The sequence below is a fragment of the Eumetopias jubatus genome, unplaced genomic scaffold, assembly GCF_037043125.1.
Source record: "Eumetopias jubatus isolate StellerSeaLion01/CBP00866 unplaced genomic scaffold, mEumJub1_p1.0 scaffold_4, whole genome shotgun sequence".
In the NCBI taxonomy this organism is placed as follows: Eukaryota; Metazoa; Chordata; class Mammalia; order Carnivora; family Otariidae; genus Eumetopias; species Eumetopias jubatus.
In genome coordinates, this window is record NW_028274810.1 from 144,920,883 (window position 1) to 144,940,754 (window position 19,872).

At 33.7% G+C, this 19,872-nt stretch overlaps 1 protein-coding gene across 6 annotated transcripts in view; it reads right to left on the minus strand.

Annotated features, from left to right (window-relative positions):
- The window catches only part of VPS13B (vacuolar protein sorting 13 homolog B), a 750,734-nt gene that overhangs the window by 387,154 nt on the left and 343,708 nt on the right, over positions 1 to 19,872 (minus strand). For all 6 annotated transcript variants that reach the window (XM_028108562.1, XM_028108579.1, XM_028108553.1 and 3 more), the window contains 2 exons: positions 12,488 to 12,615; positions 5,173 to 5,407 (listed from right to left, as the gene is read on the minus strand). In XM_028108562.1, coding sequence (XP_027964363.1) covers positions 5,173 to 5,407; positions 12,488 to 12,615 — 363 coding nt within the window. The remainder of the gene's footprint in view (positions 1 to 5,172; positions 5,408 to 12,487; positions 12,616 to 19,872) is intronic.

The window sequence follows — 19,872 nt, forward strand, 5'->3', positions numbered from 1 at the left end:
TAGGTAGATAGGTAGATAGGTAGATAGGTAGGTAGGTAGGTAGATAGATAGATAGATAGATAGATAGATAGATAGATAGATAGATAGATTTAAAAGATTTTAAAAAGGAATCTGCAAGGATTTTAACAGTGAATGGAAGTGCTGTCAACAGTCATTTTTGCAATCTCATCCAACCTTGTTGGTAAAGGAGCCATCAAGTATCATTTTAGGTGGACCCCCTCTAGGCTTCTGGAACCAGATTTGGGGCTCGATCCCTCGACCCTGAAATCATGACCTGAGCTGAAATCAAGTATGAGAGGACTAACAGACTGAGCCACACAGGCACCCCTACCTTTTACCATTTTAATTAGAATCTGTCTTGGTGTGGGTGGGCGTGGGTGGGCATGGTCTGCCTACCACTCACCCTGAACAGGCTGGGTAAGCTTCCTGCCCTGCCCACTACCATGTAGCACCCAAAGAGTAAAAAAAAGCCAGATGAATGCCCCAAGCCATCCCCAAGCCACACAATCCACCAAAAGAGCAAGCCATAACCAGGATAGGCAAGCAGCTGGAAGCCCACTTTCCCCATGCAGTAGCCAAGATACAACAGGCCAGGTGAGTACCTGGAGCCCTACCTTTCACACATAGCAGCTGCAGCCCTATGAAAGCCAGTGGATGAAGAGCCCACAGAAGGGATGCCCACAGCATGCCTAGCTCTGGTAGCCACAGGAGATAAGGCTTCTGGGCCACACAAAACAGCTCCTACACAAGACTATTGCTTCAAGGCTGAGGGAGGTAGCCATTTCACCTAACATATACAGACAAACAGAGAAACAAACAAAATGAGTAGACAGAGGAATGTATTCCAAACCCAAAAACAAGGCAAATCTGCAGAAAAAGGAGAGAAATGGAGAGACACAACCTACCAGATAGTATTCAAAGTAATGGTCATAAAGATGTTCACCTGTCTAAGCAATGAGGAGCACAACAATAACTTCAACAAAGAGAAAATAAGAAAACATGAAATAGATATTAAAACTGAACTTATAAGTACACTGAGGAGTTCAACAGCAGAATGGAGAATGATCAGTGAGCTGGAAAACAAAGGAATAGAAAACACAAAACAGAAAAATCTTAGAAGTATCAAGAGAAAAGCAACATATTGCATAGAGGGAAAACCCCATAAGGCAATTTGCAGATATTTTGGCAGAAACTTTCCAGGCCATAAAGAGTGGCATGACATAGTCAAAGCACTAAAAGGAAAAAATAGCCAACCAAGAATTCTCTACCCAGATGTTATCACTCAGAGAGATTAAGAATTTTCCAGAAAAGCAAAAGCTAAAGGAGTTCATCACTAAACAGCCTTATAAGAAATGTTTAAAAGACGACTCTAAACTAAAAATAAAATATACTATTTAATAAGAAAACACACAAAAGTAAAAATCTTGCTAGAAAAGGTAAATAAATAATAAAAGTAGTGGAAATACCACTTACATACCAAGTATGAAGAGTAAAAGACAAAAGTAGTAAAATTAAGAAAAATATAATAATTAAGTTCAGGAATACATAAAATAAAAAGATGTAAAATGTATCATCAAAAATATGAAACATAAGCTGGGGGAAAGTAAAAATATAAAGCTTTAGAATGTGTTCAAAATTAAGTTACTATCAACTTCAAAAAGACTGTTATATACATAAAAGGATATATGTAAACCTCATCATAACCACAAAGAAAAAACTTACGGTAAATGCACAAAAGAAAAAAAGTAAATCTAAATATAACACTAAAGAAAACAACCAAAGCCTAAGAAAGAGAGGAAGAAAAGGAATGGAGAGGAATGACAAAATCAGCCAGGAAACAATAATGAAATGGCAATAAGTATATACCTATAAATAGTTACTTTAAATTTAAATGAACTAAACTCCCCAGTCAAAAGATATAGAATGGCTGAATGATTTAAAAAACAAAACCCATATATAAGTTGTCTACAAGAGACTCACTTCAAATCTAAAGACACACACACAGACTCAAAGTGAGAGGATAGAAAAGGATATTCCATGCAATGGTAATGAAAAGAAAGCTGGGTTAACAATAGTTATTCAGACAAAATAGACTTTAAAACAAAGGAGAGCATTACATTATGATGAGTCAATCCAACAAGAGAATGTAACATTTATCAACATTTACACACCCCATATAAAAACACCTAAATACACAAAAGATACTAACAGAAGTAAAGACAGAAATAGTAGTATAATAATACTAGGAGACTTTAATACTCCACTTGTATCGATGAAAAGATAACCCAGACAGAGAATCAGCAAGGCAACATTGACCTTAAAGGATCAGATGGACTAAAGAGATATATACAAAACATTCCATCCTGAAGCAGAAGCAGCACTTCTTTTCAAGTGCACATGAAATACTCTCCAGGACAAATTGCATGTTAGGCTACAAAGCAAGTCTCAATAAATTCAAGAAGACTGAAATCACATCAAGTATCTTTTCCAACCACAAAGGTATGAAACTAGAAATCAATTATAAGAAAAAATATGGATAAAGCACAAACACATGTACACTAAACAACATGCTATTAGACAACCAAGGAGTCAATGAAGAAATCAAAGAGGACAGCAAAAAATATTTTAAGAAGAAATGAAAACAGTAACACAAATTTCCAAAATCTTTGGGATGCAACAATTCTGCTTCTGTATTTATCTGAAGGAAATAAAAATGCTAATTCTAAAAGATCTATGTACCTCTTTGTTATTCACAACATTATTTAAAATAGCCAAGGTATGTAAGTGTTCATCGATAGATGAACCTAAGTGTTCATTGATAGATGAATTGATAAAGAAAATGTGCTATACACATAAAATGGAATATTACTGAGCCATTAAAAAGAAGGCTATTGTGCCATTTGCAACATCATGGTTGAACCTAGAGGGTATTGTGCTAAATAAAGTCATGGGGATATAAGGTACAGCATCATCAAGGATACTGTAATAACTTTGGTGACAGATGGTAGGTAGACCTTTCGTAGTGATCTCTTTTAATATATAAAAATATCAAATCACTATCATACATCTGAAACTAACATTATATTATATGTCAAGTACATTTCAATAAAAAAATTCTTCATTTTCTGTTTAGTCATTAAGCCACCATAATCTGAACTGCATTAATACCAGTCCTCTTAAAATACTGTGATAAGAGAAATCAATCACCTAAAACTGTCAAATTTCTTTCAAATCTTTTAGGCCTTTTTTTTCTTTTTTTTTATTAGGTTATGTTAATCACCATACATCATTAGTTTTTGATGTAGTGTGCCATGATTCATTGTTTGCATATAATACCCAGTGCTCCATGCAGTACGTGCCCTCCTTAATACCCATCACCAGGCTGACCCATCCTCCCACCCCCCTCCCCTCTAGAACCCTCAGTTTGTTTCTTAGAGTCCATAGTGTCTCATGGTTCATCTCCCCCTCCAATTCCCGGCCCCCTCCATTTTTCCCTTCCTTTTTTTTTTTAACATATAATGTATTATTTGTTTCAGAGGTACAGGTCTGTGATTCAACAGTCTTGCACAATTCACAACGCTCACCATAGCACATACCCTCCCCAGTGTCTATCACCCAGCCTCCCCATCCCTCCCACCCCCCACCACTCCAGCAACCCTCAGTTTGTTTCCTGAGATTAAGAATTCCTCGTATCAGTGAGATCATATGATACATGTCTTTCTCTGATTGACTTATTTCGCTTAGCATAATACCCTCCAGTTCCATCCACATCGTTGCAAATGGCAAGAGTTCATTTCTTTTGATGGCTGCATAATATTCCATTGTAGATATATCTTATTGAGCACTTCTGCCATATTAAAAATGATTTAATCATTTGTCCTCCATGATAGTACTGTATCCTGGTTTTTCCTTACTTTTTAAGAATCTCTCTCTCCCTCTCCCTTTGCCCCCCTGCCCCTAAAAAAGAAGAAAAAATTAAGGGACAAACTATTTGAATCTTAAAAAATTATTTCAGAGTTAAAACAAAAAAAGGGGAGGAAGCACTCCCTGGCTCATTTTGTGATGCTAGAATATCCTTGATAGGCTATATAATAGCTGTTGTGATAATAAAGAACTCCTAATAACCAAAAGCAAGGATCAAAGAATGGATATATCCAATATACTAGAGAAAGAATCCTTGCATCAAGACAAACAGCACACAAGAAGAGCTCTAAAGAAATTCCTTCTAATGGTTAGAATTCTATGATTTTATGATAATGGTATTCATATTATTAAGTACCAACCTTCATTTTTGGCAGTAAAATCATTCCTACTTCTGATAAACCTAAGAACACTACATATCAATGGAAATTCCAATACAGAGAAAGGGAGAGAGAAATCAACATCAAGTCAATGTCCAAAACTGTGCAGACTGAATCTGCTTTTCAGTAATAGTATGTGTAGAATCTGAATAGTATCAGCATTCATATACTTACACCCTAGTAATATGAACAAGGTGCGGAAATGTTTAGCACTGTAAAAAATTTGAACCTTGTTATTAAAATATAGATTCACATTTACTTTGTGACTCAAAACTTTTCCAGGTTCACGTATAGTTTGAGATGAATATGTCAAAGGTCAAAAAGGTATGAATTTGCAACTGAAAACTCTGCAATATCAGAAATAAAGTATTTCTAAAGAGTCATGTTTCAAATCATAACACAATTATCTACTTTAACAAATGAGAAATCTAGAAATATATTATATTTGATGTAAATAGTATATTCATTTTATTATATATTTCTTTTAATAAATCAAGTAGCTTAAATTAAGATCTATTTATCATTCTTAGTTCAGCATAATGCAAACATCCAAAACCAGTGGTCTTCTCCGTGTGTCTATGCTTCACCATTTTAGTGATGATTCTGTACTGCATATGGTCTTTTGTAGTCTCCATTTTTTTATACATACATGAATATGATTAAAAGGTGTGGATGTCAATAAACGGCATCACTTAATTCGTATACTTTGTACACCTTTCTTTTTAGATCCACTTTGTAGATCACTTAGTCCATTTTCATGCGATCTTTCGCTAAGAAGACTGAGTTACATAAGCACTGGCATATGGAAAAAAAAAGCTAAAATATTATTATAAAACATAACAACCATAGGAAGAATTTTTTTTAAATGTACCTTCTTCAAGGATGGGTCGTGGAATGACAAATGGAATCTCCTGCAGAGGTTCCATATACTTGTGGCCCGCACTAATAATCTTTATTTGAGGCAAACAGAGGACAAGCATTCCTGGCATGCTGGTTTGTCCATGGTACCAACTTCTTACTGTTCCAGGAATGTCACCAGATACAATTGTACTTGGGGAAGGCAGGCTATCATTTGGAACAAACACACAACAAGACTGTACTTCAAGCTAGGGAGAAAAAGAAAAAAAGCAAAATTAAAATATTGGGAACATACTAAATAAGGGAGCAAACATACCCTTAAATACCTAATATCTTTAAAATAAATGGGCAAACTAAAAAAAGAAATGCGCCATACTTATGGCTTTATGGGTTATATTTACTAAAGAACACAATAAACACTTAAAAAGATGTTTCTTGCTACAAATTTGATCAAAAAGGCACAGTGACATGGGATGAAAACATATCTGCTTTTCCACAGTTCTTTCCAAGAAACAGGACTGAACTAGAAAATGTGTTGGCAAAAAAAGGTGAGAAAATCCTCCTTCTTTTGCAGTTCATTAGATTTTGTTAACACCAGCTAAGGCCTTAGAACCAACTAGCATTATATTGTACTCACTTAAAACACACACACACACATACATACACACACACATACACACACGCACACACACACAGCTATTTCTATGTGAATTTGGCTTTCTTTTACTTTACAGATTAAAATATAAGAAAAAATGTTCAAAATGTTCACATTATATCTCTAGACAAACATTAAAATGTGTCATACTTTTTTTATATTCATGTATCCCAAGATTCAAGTGTGTTTCACATTTTATATATAAAGATATATGGTAATGAAGAAAATTGAGAGGACTTAAAAATCAGAGCATTATTCCTTGCTTTTATCATACCTCAAATTATATTTAAATATTGATTTCATGTGCAATTTTTATGCTTTCTTATCCCCAGTGTGGTGACTTAGGTTGCCAGGCCCTTAGAGAGTTAAAATAAGACCAAGCAAGCCCAAATCAAAAATTAAATTCATCATGAGTTCTTAATTCAAAAGCAATGTAAGTTAAAGTCTACTAGTCTTGGTTCGTTCTTACAAAGTAGTATTTTGTAACCTGGTTCACAAATTGCCCAAACAGTCTAGCATATTTAAATTATTCTTAGGAAAATATAAAATATGTTATTTTTCTATAAAATATTTAGCATACAAAAATGTTATCTGAAGGTGTAATAAAACCTAAAATTTGTTTGATAAATCCTTGGATATTCTAGCAAATGGAGACACTGTATTTTATAACATATAACTAAGAATACAGTAATATACCTTTCCTTGGGGTTAATATAGTCCTCAGTGAGAGCATGGTATGTAACAGGTCTGGAATTCCTTGATAAGATAAATAATTTGCCAGCCTTATAAACAAGCTAACTTACTCACCTTTGCTTCAACATTTCTGTGCATGGAATACACTGATGAATTCAGTGAAGAAAAATATAGTAAAATTTTGCAAAAATAAATACACTGGTTCATGCAATATGACCTCATTTCTTAGTTCTAGAATTTTATCTTGCAACTTAAATGTGTATATGTTAAGTAGTTCATTAAGATTACATTTTTTATTCTGAAATATAAGTATACATTGTCACAGATGCATTACATTTATCTTTTTAAATATTTAAAATAATTACCAGTGTTCCAGTGTACAAGGTAATATGGTGTATGGAGAACACATTCTCCCATATTAATTATGGTTATAGTGTCAAACTAAAAAGAGTATTTAACACTTCATGTAGGTATTGAAGCTATGTTAAAAAATGTTTTCAACAATGTGAGGTAATTAGTATAATATGCCACATTATACAAATATATACATGCATATCCTCTGAAATAAATTTAAGTTATGCCAAGATTTCCAAAACCACAATATATTCCAAAATTCCACTAATTCAAAAATAGATTTCATCAAACTTAGCCTGAGATACACAACTCTGAAAAATAAACTTTCTAAAATACGTTGTTACAGAGATTCCTTAAATGATAAGAACCAAAACATACACATAATCCAAATTGCTTAAACTTATTATAATGTTAATCTATTATATATACTATAGCTATCACATAAATCTTTTTACACTTTTAAAATAACTGTAAAACTGTATGTCTAAAATTGTGGTTTTAATGTAAAATGTTGAGTGATTTATATAAGTGAATATAAATCTGCAGCAGTAAATTTTGCATTAATGTAAGGATCTGACAATCCAAGGGAAAGAAAATGAAGTAATCTGCCAGTAAGAAGTCCTCAAACCGGGGGTCAGATCATGTTCATGGAAACCATCTGGTTGGGACCCTCTGAGCCACACCAAACACAAATGATCTTTTAAAAAAATATCCTATTCATTAATGCATCACAGCTGCACTGAGTGTTACTTCATTTTTCCATGGCAACATCCTTTCTGTTTCAAGGATCTTATTTCAGTTTTGGTAGCAACGTGTTCTTTCGCCAATATTGAACACATTCATGTGTTAAAGTGAAGGGATTATTACAAATTCTTGAAGTAGAACCACCTCTATTTTGATTCCTATTAGGTCAAGGGCTACATATCTAAGTATGATACACTGAAAATAAACCAATAAAGTAGAAATTATTTGGTATTCTTATTTTAATAAATGAAATGACTGTCATGCATTTTATGGAAGTTCCAAGTGTATGTGCCATTTGAAAAGATGTATGCCTTTGGGTACCCCCAACCCATCTCCCACATGTAAAGTTTGCTAAACTTAGGTTCTTCTAATTTGTGTGCTATATAACTGTGATCACAACTTAGTTAAAAAGAAGAGACTAAGATAGGTTTCACTTACACATTAATCTGAACACTTTAATTAGCGACTGTCTATTGTATAGAACCCTTTATAAATGCTTTAAAATGTTATACCATATTTTCTGTACTTTTAAATAACATTCCTATTTCCTATTACCAAATGACATGTTTTCCTTCCTTTAAAACTGAAACTTTGGGTGCCTGGGTGGCTCAGTTGGTTAAGCGACTGCCTTCGGCTCAGGTCATGATCCTGGAGTCCCGGGATCGAGTCCCACATCGGGCTCCCTGCTTGGCGGGGAGTCTGCTTCTCCCTCTGACCCTCTTCCCTCTCGTGCTTTCTATCTCTCATTCTCTCTCTCTCTGAAATAAATAAATAAAATAAAAAAAAATAAAACTGAAACTTTGTTGATGATTATATTTTGTAAAATTTCTAAAGAATGAAATGTTCTCTGTATGAATTTTATTCTTCAGAAAACAGTTCCAAATAAATACAAATACGAAGGAACATTTCAGGTTATATTTTCATTCACTTTTTCTTTTATTCATGAATTCTTTAAGACCTCACATGAACTGAAAGTCAGGAATACAGAGACAAAAGACATAATCCCAGCACTTAAAAAACTTGAAAGAAGAGGGTTTTATTTATTTTTATTTTTTAAAGATTTTATTTATTTATTTGACAGAGAGAGACACAGCGAGAGAGGGATCACAAGCAGGGGGAGTGGGAGAGGGAGAAGCAGGCTTCCCGCCGAGCAGGGAGCCCAATGCGGGGCTCGATCCCAGGACCCTGGGATCATGACCTGAGCCGAAGGCAGACGCTTAATGACTAAGCCACCCGGCTTTTAAAATACTAATAGCCTTAGAGTTTTCACTAGAGCATATAAGGTATGTAATGTCAGATACTTTGCCTATTTTGTTTATAGTATCAGTACATAGTACAGTGTCTAGCATGTACTAGGTACTAAGTAATTATTAAATAAGTAAACAATTATTTTTATTAGCATCAAATACGGATATTAATTAAAATAATTGTTTAGTGCATGTTGTTCATCATTTCATTCTACAGAGACAACCTAGTAGAGTAATTCATAAAACTGACATGTCAGCTGGATGGGTTCAACTCCAGCTGTGGAACCTCTGACAAGCTGTTTAATCTCTCCATGACTTCAGTTTCCTCATCTGGAACTGCGGGGGGAGGGCGGGGGGGGCAGTTCTGATATAAAGATGCAATGTATTAACTCTCACCTGAAGGTTTGCTAAATAAAATAAAGTCAATGAACATATACTGATTATCTCCTGTATGTCAGATCCATATATTAGCTCTCATAGATTCATAAGAGATGTTCAGTCTCTTTATTTAAAAAGACTTATGCTTATGATATAACTATTTATGTATACAGACCACCAAAATATGCAGTATTCCATTTGCACTATAACAAATATATTAACTATTGCCCAAATCACAGTTTTCATATTGTATAAATTCTTAATACACTATGAAAGTATTTGGGGTGTCATCATATATAGTAGAAATCTAAATATACCCAGTTTAGGGCTTTAAGTTAAAAACCTCAAAAGTGAACTTCAGTTGTCTTTTCCAGATTGTTACAAATCCACATTTTCCCATAAATATCTGCCAAGAGAAAACATGAAAAAATGCCTATATCTGAATTCCAGACTTCCTCCTTCTAACAAACTACCATGGAACTGCAGTCACTTTCTCAATGCCTATAAATAAAAAATATGAACCTTGCAAAATTTTAAGCATTAAATGTAAAAAATTACTTTTACAATTAAGGTAATTGGTAGTTGATCTGTCTAGCCTCAAATCCTTACCCTTGTTTAATCATGGAGATAGGCCAGGAAGTTCACTGGATATGAGAACAAGTGTATCATGCAGTATGATTACTGCATCACTGATCACATTCTATATATAACTTCTTGGGAGAGAGAGAATTCAATTGGTCTAGCCCAACTAGCTTATGGGACCTGAGACACTTTGACACATCGAAATTAAGGAATGTAGGAAGTAGTTCTCTAAAGGAATAACAGATCATTATTAGCAAAAGAAGGAGACCAAGACTTGGTATGGAAAAAAGGTGTCCATTCTATTATACAGTCCACTCAGAAAGCTTTAGAAATGACAAAAAAAGCACCTAGAAAATGCCATATAACAGAAACATAATCTTCAATGTAAAAAAATGGAGCTTGGCAAAAACTAGGGCAATGTTTTCCTTTATTAGTGAATTCTAGGCCAGGATATTTCTATTTTGTCAACTGCATGTTGTTGCCAATCATGTGCTTCTGGAATAAAATGTAGCTTTTTGAAGTATAATAGATAAGATCTTTGCTGATCAGCTGATAGAGAAAAATTGCAAAGAACCGAGTTCATGCTAATCTTTTGAGAAAAAGGCCCCCAAACCAGTTCACATTTAAAAAAAAATTGTTCAAGGGGCACCTGGGTGGCTCAGTCATTAAGCGTCTGCCTCCAGCTCAGGTCATGATCCCAGGATCCTGGGGTGGAGCCCCGCATCAAGATCCCTGCTCTGCGGGGAGCCTGCCTCTTCCTCTCCCACTCCCCCCTGCTTGTGTTCCCTCTCTTGCTATGTCTCTGTCAAATAAATAAAATCTTTAAAAAAAAATTGTTCCAGACTACATAAATATAACATAATCCATTAAGATGAAATGTGGAAGTTACTTTTCCCACTGAAAAACAAATAGGTTACAGTGAATATCGTCTATGTCTAAATGCAAGATATGTCTAGCGTAAGTAAAAGAGAGCATGGGCTTAGCAAATATCAACTTTGGCTGCAAAATCAATTTTCCAGAAATTCTGATTCCAAACACATTCACTTGCTCAAACTTCCACTAAAAGAATAATCCTTTGATGGCTTCAAGTATGATGTTCTGTTTTATCTGATGACAACTTCAGGGTTTTCTGTTTTATATTTTGGTTCATAAAACATGTTGGAAAATGGACATCACTATTTTAAAAACTCAGAATTTTAGGGACTAGATTTTAATCACTTAATCAGAATTAAGTTTTATCTTTAAACCTTTCCAGAACACATTAACACGTGGAAACGTCTAAATATACAGCATGCATAACTACAGAGCTGGGACTAGGAACGAGGCAAGCAAGTGACTTCATATACAAAATAACCTATACAAAGATATAATGGTGCCTTCATATACAAAATAACCTATACAAAAATATACTCCTCTAATTACATGTTAATTTATACTCAGTAAGTTTAGTCAAATGAGGAACATCAGTCTAAACTGCACCCATAAAAATGGTTAACATAGCAAATTTTATGTTAAGAGTATCTTACCACAATTAAAAATTTTTAAAAGAAGAAAATGAGGAACATCATTATCTCTACTTATAACTAATCCATAATAATGTATAAAATTAAGTTCATTGTTGGTGACAAAGCTAATGAACACACTATATCATTATAAACCAAGCAAAAGAACCAAAAGAATCCCACAAGAATGTTAGAATTGGAAATAATCTTAAACATTATGTAACCATTTCATATTGCAGATAAGCAAAATCAAGTCCACAGTTAAGATTCAGAACTTGATACTGCTAAGTACTGGTTCCTTGAAATTCTACATACCCTTGACTTACATGAACTGTCTCACTTTTCCTTCTACATTTCTGATCTCTCTCTCTCTCACAGCTGGCTTCAAGGACACTTTCTCTTTTACTGTCTACTCTAGACATGGTACCCCCATGGCCCATTGCTCTTTCAACTTTACATATTTTGGGGGATGATCAATTCTCCTGGTTTTAACCATCTGTAAATGTTTCCCAAAATTCTACCTCTACCGTGAATCTCTTCCTTAACCTCCAAATATGAATATCCTACGGTCTAAGAGAAGACTGGCTATCTCACAGGTATTTCAATGCAGGCATAAATTAAACTCCCTCTTTGCTCCTAACTCTGAAAAGCTGCTTCTTTTACCATTTCATGGCATCACTCTCCACCCAAAGGCTACAACTGGCCCCTGGAACACCACCTGGACAGCCTCCTTCCTCTCATTCCCCAAAACCAACAGTCACTAGGCCATGCTGATCTTATCTTGAATATCTCAGGGATGACTGTTCAACTTGGCCTATTGTCTAGTGTTTTCTGATGTGTATATTGAACATTTAAATCTTTTAAATAATGTTTAAAATAAACAGTAGAATGAATTTTTTTAAGCAACATCTCAAAATTTGTGTATTTTTTATAACTTTATCAAGGACAACACATAATATGTATTTCATATGATTCTGTTAACATGTAAAGTGTGCCAAGAATTTTCATCTGTTATAGAAATGAGATGGTATATCCCAGTGTTAAGAGTGAGGTTATTTTTTTACCAATATTAAGTGTTACCAGTGAGATTATTTTTTACCAATATTTAAGGTGCTGAAAATTATAAAGGATTATAGAAATTAAAACCATGGTTATTTCTAACTTTTATTTTACCTGTAGTGTGAGACTCTTTACTGCATTCCATACTACTCCAATAAATTCTTTCATTCTCTCTTCAGGACTTCTACAGCCTTCAGAGAGATTCAGCATGGCTTTCACAGGAACTGACAATGGCCGGGATTCTAAGTATAAGAATAGTTAGTTAACACACATGTACTTTACTGTTTCACAAAAATATACAGAAAATATTTCCATGATTATTTCTTTCCTTGCTTAGTACCTCTAAATGAGATTACAAAATATTATATTAGATCATTTTATATTATAGAATTACTGATTTTTAAAACTATTCAAAAACAAGCAAAACTAATCTGTTGAAAGTCAGGAGCATGTTGGTTACTCTTGTCAGGAATTGGTGACTGGGAGGGGACACTGTAGAGCAATGTTATAATCTAATACTCTATTTACTGAATACATGGATATAGCCACTTCACAAAAATTCATTCAGTCATAAACTAACAATTTGCCCATTTCTCAGTATTAAGATAATACTGAAATAAAAGCTTTACTTGAAAAAAAGAAAAGGAAATTCAACAACAAAACATTTGATTATCCAAAATTGATAAGAAACAAGTCTTCCTACATATGAATTCTCCTGATAACAAAAGCTTATCTATAGACTCTCTCTTAAAAACTGATTTAAAAAGTAACCAAAAGAAGTATGTGATTACATAAAAGGCAGATTTGAAGATTAACAAAACATGATATTCCACTCCACATAGCATGTTATTAAAAATTCTATCTAAATTATAAAAATCAGAGAATCTCAATAATTTTAACATAAACTTTCAGAAATTACTCTTAATTTAATAATAATTCTTAACAATATGTATTATTTCCAAACAGATCCATATATATTTTATACACTATATGTTAATGCAAACATATAATTTGTATGTACCATTTTAGGTACTTTTTAAGTAGCATTAAATAAATCAGATCTTGCTCTTTAAGAATTTGATTAAATTAAGTTTGATGGTCCTAAAATTCTCTCCCAAGTAAATGCTACCATATCACCACTACGTGAATTACATACAGTTGCTTTATTTTTACTCATTCTTTCCCTATCTTCCCAACTTGGTTTATTCGCATTTATAGTAGATTAATAATACCTTAAGGGCATGGAGCATAAACCTTTTTTCCTCATACTTATAAACCCAAGTCTACCACATTATGCATGTTAGAAATTCAAAGAATGTTTATTTAAAAAAGGAGTTTGGGAGAGATCCATGGAGATATTTGGGAGGAGAGCATTCTAGGCAGATAAAACAGTAATGCAGAAGTCCTCAGTTAGATGGGCACTTAGGATTTTCTTTTTTTTTTTTTTTTTGTTTAAGATTTTATTTATTTATTTGAGAGAGAGTGGGGGGGGTGGGGGCAGAGGGAGAAACAGACTCCTCACTGAGTGTGGAATCTGACATGGGACTTGATTCCAAGACTCTGAGATCCTGAACTGAAGGTAGACACTTAACCAACTGAGCCACCCAGGTGCCCCACTGTGTACTTAGGATTTTCAAGAAACAGTATAGAAGCAATGATGGCCACAACAAAGTACAGTGACAGAAGTAGGAAATGGAAGGCAGAGCTACAAATAAGGACCAATCATACAGAGCTTATATAGATCATGGGAAGAAGACTGGCTTTTGCTTTGAAGAAGCTAGGATATGATAATGGATTCTAAATACAGTCATAAAATTATTGGACAAATTTTAAAAGAATTTCTCTGGCTACTCCGCAGAAAAATCGCCTACAAGTATTAAAACAGGAAGACAATATGTAAGAGATGGTGGCTGCAGTAAAGGTACTACGTAGTGATGAAATTCTGTATCCACATAAAAGCTACAGCCAACTGGACTTACTGATGTACTACAAATACATTAAGAGAGAATGGTAAAGAAAGGACGACTCCAAGGTTTTAGGTTGCAGCAGATGAAAGAACGGAGCTGTAGGAGAAACAGAATCGAGAGGGGGAAAAAAAACCTTAGTTTTTTTAGCCATATCAAGTTGAAATTCCCATTAGTTCAAAAGAAGGTGTCAAGTGAAAAACAGATCAACAACTATAAAGAATGGAAAAAAATATGAACAAACAATTCACAGAAAAATATAATTTGGCCAATAAACTAAGAGTGCTCAAACTTGCCAACAAACAAATAAAAGTTAAGACAAAAATCAGGTATTCTCTTCAATGGTCACACTGGCAAACATTTTCAAGTATCAGTTTGTATGTTTATAAAATCTGTTGTTGAAGCCTCTTGTGAGAACTTTTCATATACTGGGAATATAAATAAGTATGGTCTAAGAGTAGAATTATAAGAGATGACAATTTGTAGCTATCAAAATTTAAACACACATTATTATTCTTCAAAATAATCCTATTTCTAAAAATCTATGATACAGAAATACTGTAACAGTAGATGACTACACTGAAGGAAAAAGTAGCTCAGCCACAAAAGCAGGGTGTACACAGTGTATATAAGGGACACCCTTGAAGCTTCAGGTTTTGGTGAGCAGGGAACACTGCACTGCAGGGCATTACAGGACCTATTCATCATAAGGCCATTACCTTCAAGAGCAAGAGACATAACTGACTTTTCTAACACAGAGAAATAGACACAGATAGACAAAATGAGGAGACAAAGGAATATATCCCAAATGAAAGAATAGGACAAAATCACAGCAACACACCAAGCCAAATGGAGATAAGTAATATGCCTGATAGAGAATTTAAAGTAATTATCATATAAAGACACTCATGGGACTTGAGAAAAGAGTGGAGGACATCAGTGAGACCCTTAACACAGAGATTAAAAAAAAAAATCAGAGATGAACAAAATAAATGAAATTAAAAATACATTACATGTAATAAATAGTAAACTAGAGGAAGCAGAAGAATCAGTGACGTGGTGGACAGAGTAATGGAAAGTAGTCAAGCTGACCAGGTAAGAGAGAAAAAAATTATACAAAATGAGAACAGACTTCAGGAATGAAATGGCACCATCAAGCAAATAACATCTGCATTATAGAAATCCCAAAAGGAGAAGACAGAGAAAAGAGGGCAGAAAATGTGTTTGAAAAAGAATAGCTAAAAACCTCCCAAATTTGGGGAAGGAAATAGAAATCCAGATCAAGGATGCATAGAGAGCTCCGAACAAAGTAAACACAAGGAGATTGACACCAAGGCACATAGTAATTCATATGGCTAATGACAGTGGTAAAGAGAATTTTAAAATCAACAAAAGAAATGAAAACAGTTACATACATGGGAAATACCATACAGTTATCAACTGATTTTTCTTCAGAAACTAAAGGCCAGAAGAGAATGGCATGATATATTCAAAGCACTGAAATGAAAAAATCTGCAAATAAGAATACTTTATATAGCAAGGCTATCATTCAGAACAGAATGAGAAAGAGAGTTGCCCAGACAAACAAAAGTTAAAGGAATTCGTCATCACTAAACCAGTCCTACCAGAACTGTTAAAGGGGACATTCTGAGTGGAAAGGAAAGACATAGTAAGATTAAGAAAAGAAGGAAGCACAAAAGCAGTAAAAATAAATATACCTGTAAAATTAGTCAAAGGATTCACAAAATAAAAAAATGTAAAGTATGATACCAAAAACTTAAAATGTGTAGGGGAGAGAAGTAAAGACTGGGTTCCCTCTCTCGCTGTGTCTCTCTGTCAAATAAATAAATAAAATCTTTAAAAAAAAAAAAAAGACTGGGCTCACACTTAAGCAACTATCAACTTAATATGGACTGCTATATGCAGAAGATCTTCTATACAAACCTACTGGTAATCACAATCAAAAATCAGTAATAGATAAGCAAAAAATAAACAGTATACCACCAAAGAAATCCAAATAACCATAAGAAAATAGAGCAAGGGAAGAAAGGAACAGAAAAGAACTACAAAAACATGTTAAAAAATGTAACAAAATGACAGTACATATCTACTAAAAATTACTTTGAATGTAAATGGATTAACCACTCCAATCAGGCTATAGTGTGATGTAATAGACTAAAAAAAACAAGATCCATCTACATGCTGCCTACAAGAGACTCATTTCAGACCTAAAGACATACAGAGTGAAAGTGAAGGGAATAAAAAGCATTTATCATGTAAATGAATGTGAAAAGAAAATTAGGGTAGCAATACTTATATGGGACAAAATAGGCTTTAAAACAAAGACTGTAACAATAGACAAAGAAGGACACTATATAATCATAAATGGAACATATCAACAAGATTTAATAATTTTAAACATTTATGCACCGAACATGGAAGCATCCAAATACATAAAGCAGTTCATAACAAACATAAAGGCAATAATCAATAGTAATACAATAATAGTAGGGGACTTTAATACCCCACTTACATCAATAGATAGATCATTCAAACAGAAAATCAACAAGAAAAAAGTGGCTGAGTAACAGTGAATCAGATGGATTTTAACAGATATATTCACAACACTCCATCCTAAAATAGCAGAATACACATTCTTTTCAAGTGCACATGGAATATTCTCCAGAAACGATCACATATGAGGCCAGAAAACAAGTCTCAACAAATTCAAAAAGACTGAAGTCATACGATGCATTTTTCTGGCCACACCGCTTTGAAACCAGAAATCAAGCACAAGAAAAAATCTGCAAAGAGCACCAATACATGGAGGTTAAATAACATGCTACTAAACCATGAATGGGTCAAACAGGAAATCAAAGATGAAAGTAAAAAAAAAATAAATAAAACATGAAGAAAAATGAAAATGAAAATCCAAAATCTTTGAGAAGAAGCAAAAGCTGTTCCAAGAGGGAAGTTTATAGCAATATAAGCCTACCTCAAAAAACAAGAAAAATTTCAAATAAATTGCCTAAGCTTACACCTAAAGGAGCTAAAAATGAAAAAGAAAAAGAAAAACAAACAAAACTCAACACCAGTAGATGGAATGAAATAATAAATATTAGAACAGAAAATAAATGAAATAGAAACTAAAAAAACAACAGATCAATGAAACCAGAACGTTTCTTTGAAAAGATCAAAATTGATAAGCCTTTAGCCAGATTTAAAAGAGACGGAGGACTCAGATAAACAAAATTAGAAAGGAAAGAGGAAAAATAAAAACTGACATCACAGAAACACAAAGGACTGTAAGAGAATATTGTGGAAAATTATATGCCAACAAATTGGGAAACCTAGAAGAAATGGATCAATTCCTAGAAATACATAACTTCTCAAAATTGAATCAGGATGGATAGAAAATGTGAACAGACCAATTACCAGCAATGAAACTGAATCAGTAATCAAAAAACTCCCCCAAAACAAAAGTCCAATACCAGGTAACTTTACAGATGAATTCTACCAAACATTTAAAACCTTCTTCTCAAACTATTTCTCAAACCAGAAGAGAAAAGGAAAGAAAACTTCCAAATTCATTCTTTGAGGCTACCAATATCTTGATACCAAAATGAGATAAAGATGCTACAAAAAAAAAAGAGAACTACAGGCCAAAATCTGTGATGAACATAGATGCAAAAATTCTCAACAAAATATTAGCAAAATTGAATCCAACCATACATTTAAAAAACCATCCACCATGTGGAGTGGGATTTATTCCTGGGTTGCGAGGGTGGTACAATATTCACAAATCAATAAGCATGATATATCATATCAATAAGAGAAAAATAAAACCATATGATTATTTCAATAGATGCAGAAAAAGCATATGACAAAGTACAACATCCATTCATGATAAAAACCCTCAAAAAGTAGGCTTAAAAGGAACATACCTCAACATAATAAAGGCTATACATAAAAAACTACAGCTAAAATCATACTCAATGGTGAAAAAATGAGAGCATTTTCTCAATGGAGAAAAACTAAGGTCAAGAATAAGACAAAGATGTCCATTCTTACCACATTTATTCAACATAGTACTGGAGGTCCTAGTCACACCAATCAGACAACAAAAAGGAATAAAAGGGATCCAAATTGGTAAGGAAGAAGTAAAATTCTCACCAAAAACCTACAGAACTGATAAATTAATTCAGTGAAGTTATAGTATACAAAATTAATGTGCAGAAATCTGTTGCATTCCTATATATTAACAATGAAGTGGCAGAAAAAGAAATCATGAAAACAATACCATTTACAATTGCACCAAAAATAATAGAATACTTAGGAATAAACGTAACCAAGGAGGTGAAAGATCTATACTCTGAAAACTATAAAACACCGATAAAAAGAAATTGAAGAGGACACAAAGAAATGGAAAGACACTCCATGCTCATGGATTGGGAGAACAAACATTGTTAAAATGTATATACCATCCAAATGGTATATTAAATCTATAGATTTAATGTAATCACTATCAAAATATCAACAGCATCTTTCATAGGACTAGAACAAATAATCCTAAAATTTGTATGGAACCACAGAAGACCCTGAATAGCCACAGCAATCTTGAAAAAGAAAAATAAAGCTGGAGGTATCCCATTTCCAGACTTCAAGTTATATTACAAAGCTGTAGTAATCAAAACAGTAAAGTACTGGCACAAAAACAGACACACAGAATAGAAAATCCATGAATTAAAAAAAAGAAAAAGAAAATACAGAAATAAACCCACAATTATATGATCAATTACTCTTTGACAAAACAGGAAAGAATATCCAATGGGAAAAGGACAGTCTTTTTAACAAGTGGTACTGGGAAAACTGGACAGCAACATGCAAAATAGGAAACTGGATCACTTTTTTACACCATACACAAAAATAAATTCAAAGCAGATTAAAGACCTAAATGTGAAACCTGAAACCACAAAAATCACAGAAGAGAGCACAGGCAATAATATCCCTGATATAAGCCATAACAGCATTTTTTCTACATATGTGTCCTGAGGCAAGGGAAACAAAAGCAAAAATAAACTCTTGGGACTACTACATAAATATAAAAAGCTTCTGCACAGCGGAAGAAGCAATCAACAAAACCAAAAGGCACACTACTTATTGGGAGATGATATTTGCAAATGACATATCTGATAAAGGGTTAGTATCCAAAATATATAAAGAAAGAAATTATACAACTCAACACCCAAAGAAAGGAATAATCCAATTAAAATGGGCAGAAGACATGAACAGACATTTCTCCAAAGAAGACATCCAGATGGCAACAGACACATGAAAAGATGCTCAACGTTATTCATCATCAGGGAAATGCAAATCAAAATTACAATAAACTATCACCTGACACCTGTCAGAATGGCAAAGATCAAAAACACAAGAAACAGCAAGTGTTAGCGACGATGTGGAGAAAAAGGAACTCTTGGGCGCTGTTGATGGGAATGCAAATTAGTGCAGATTGTGCAGAAAACAGTAGAGAGG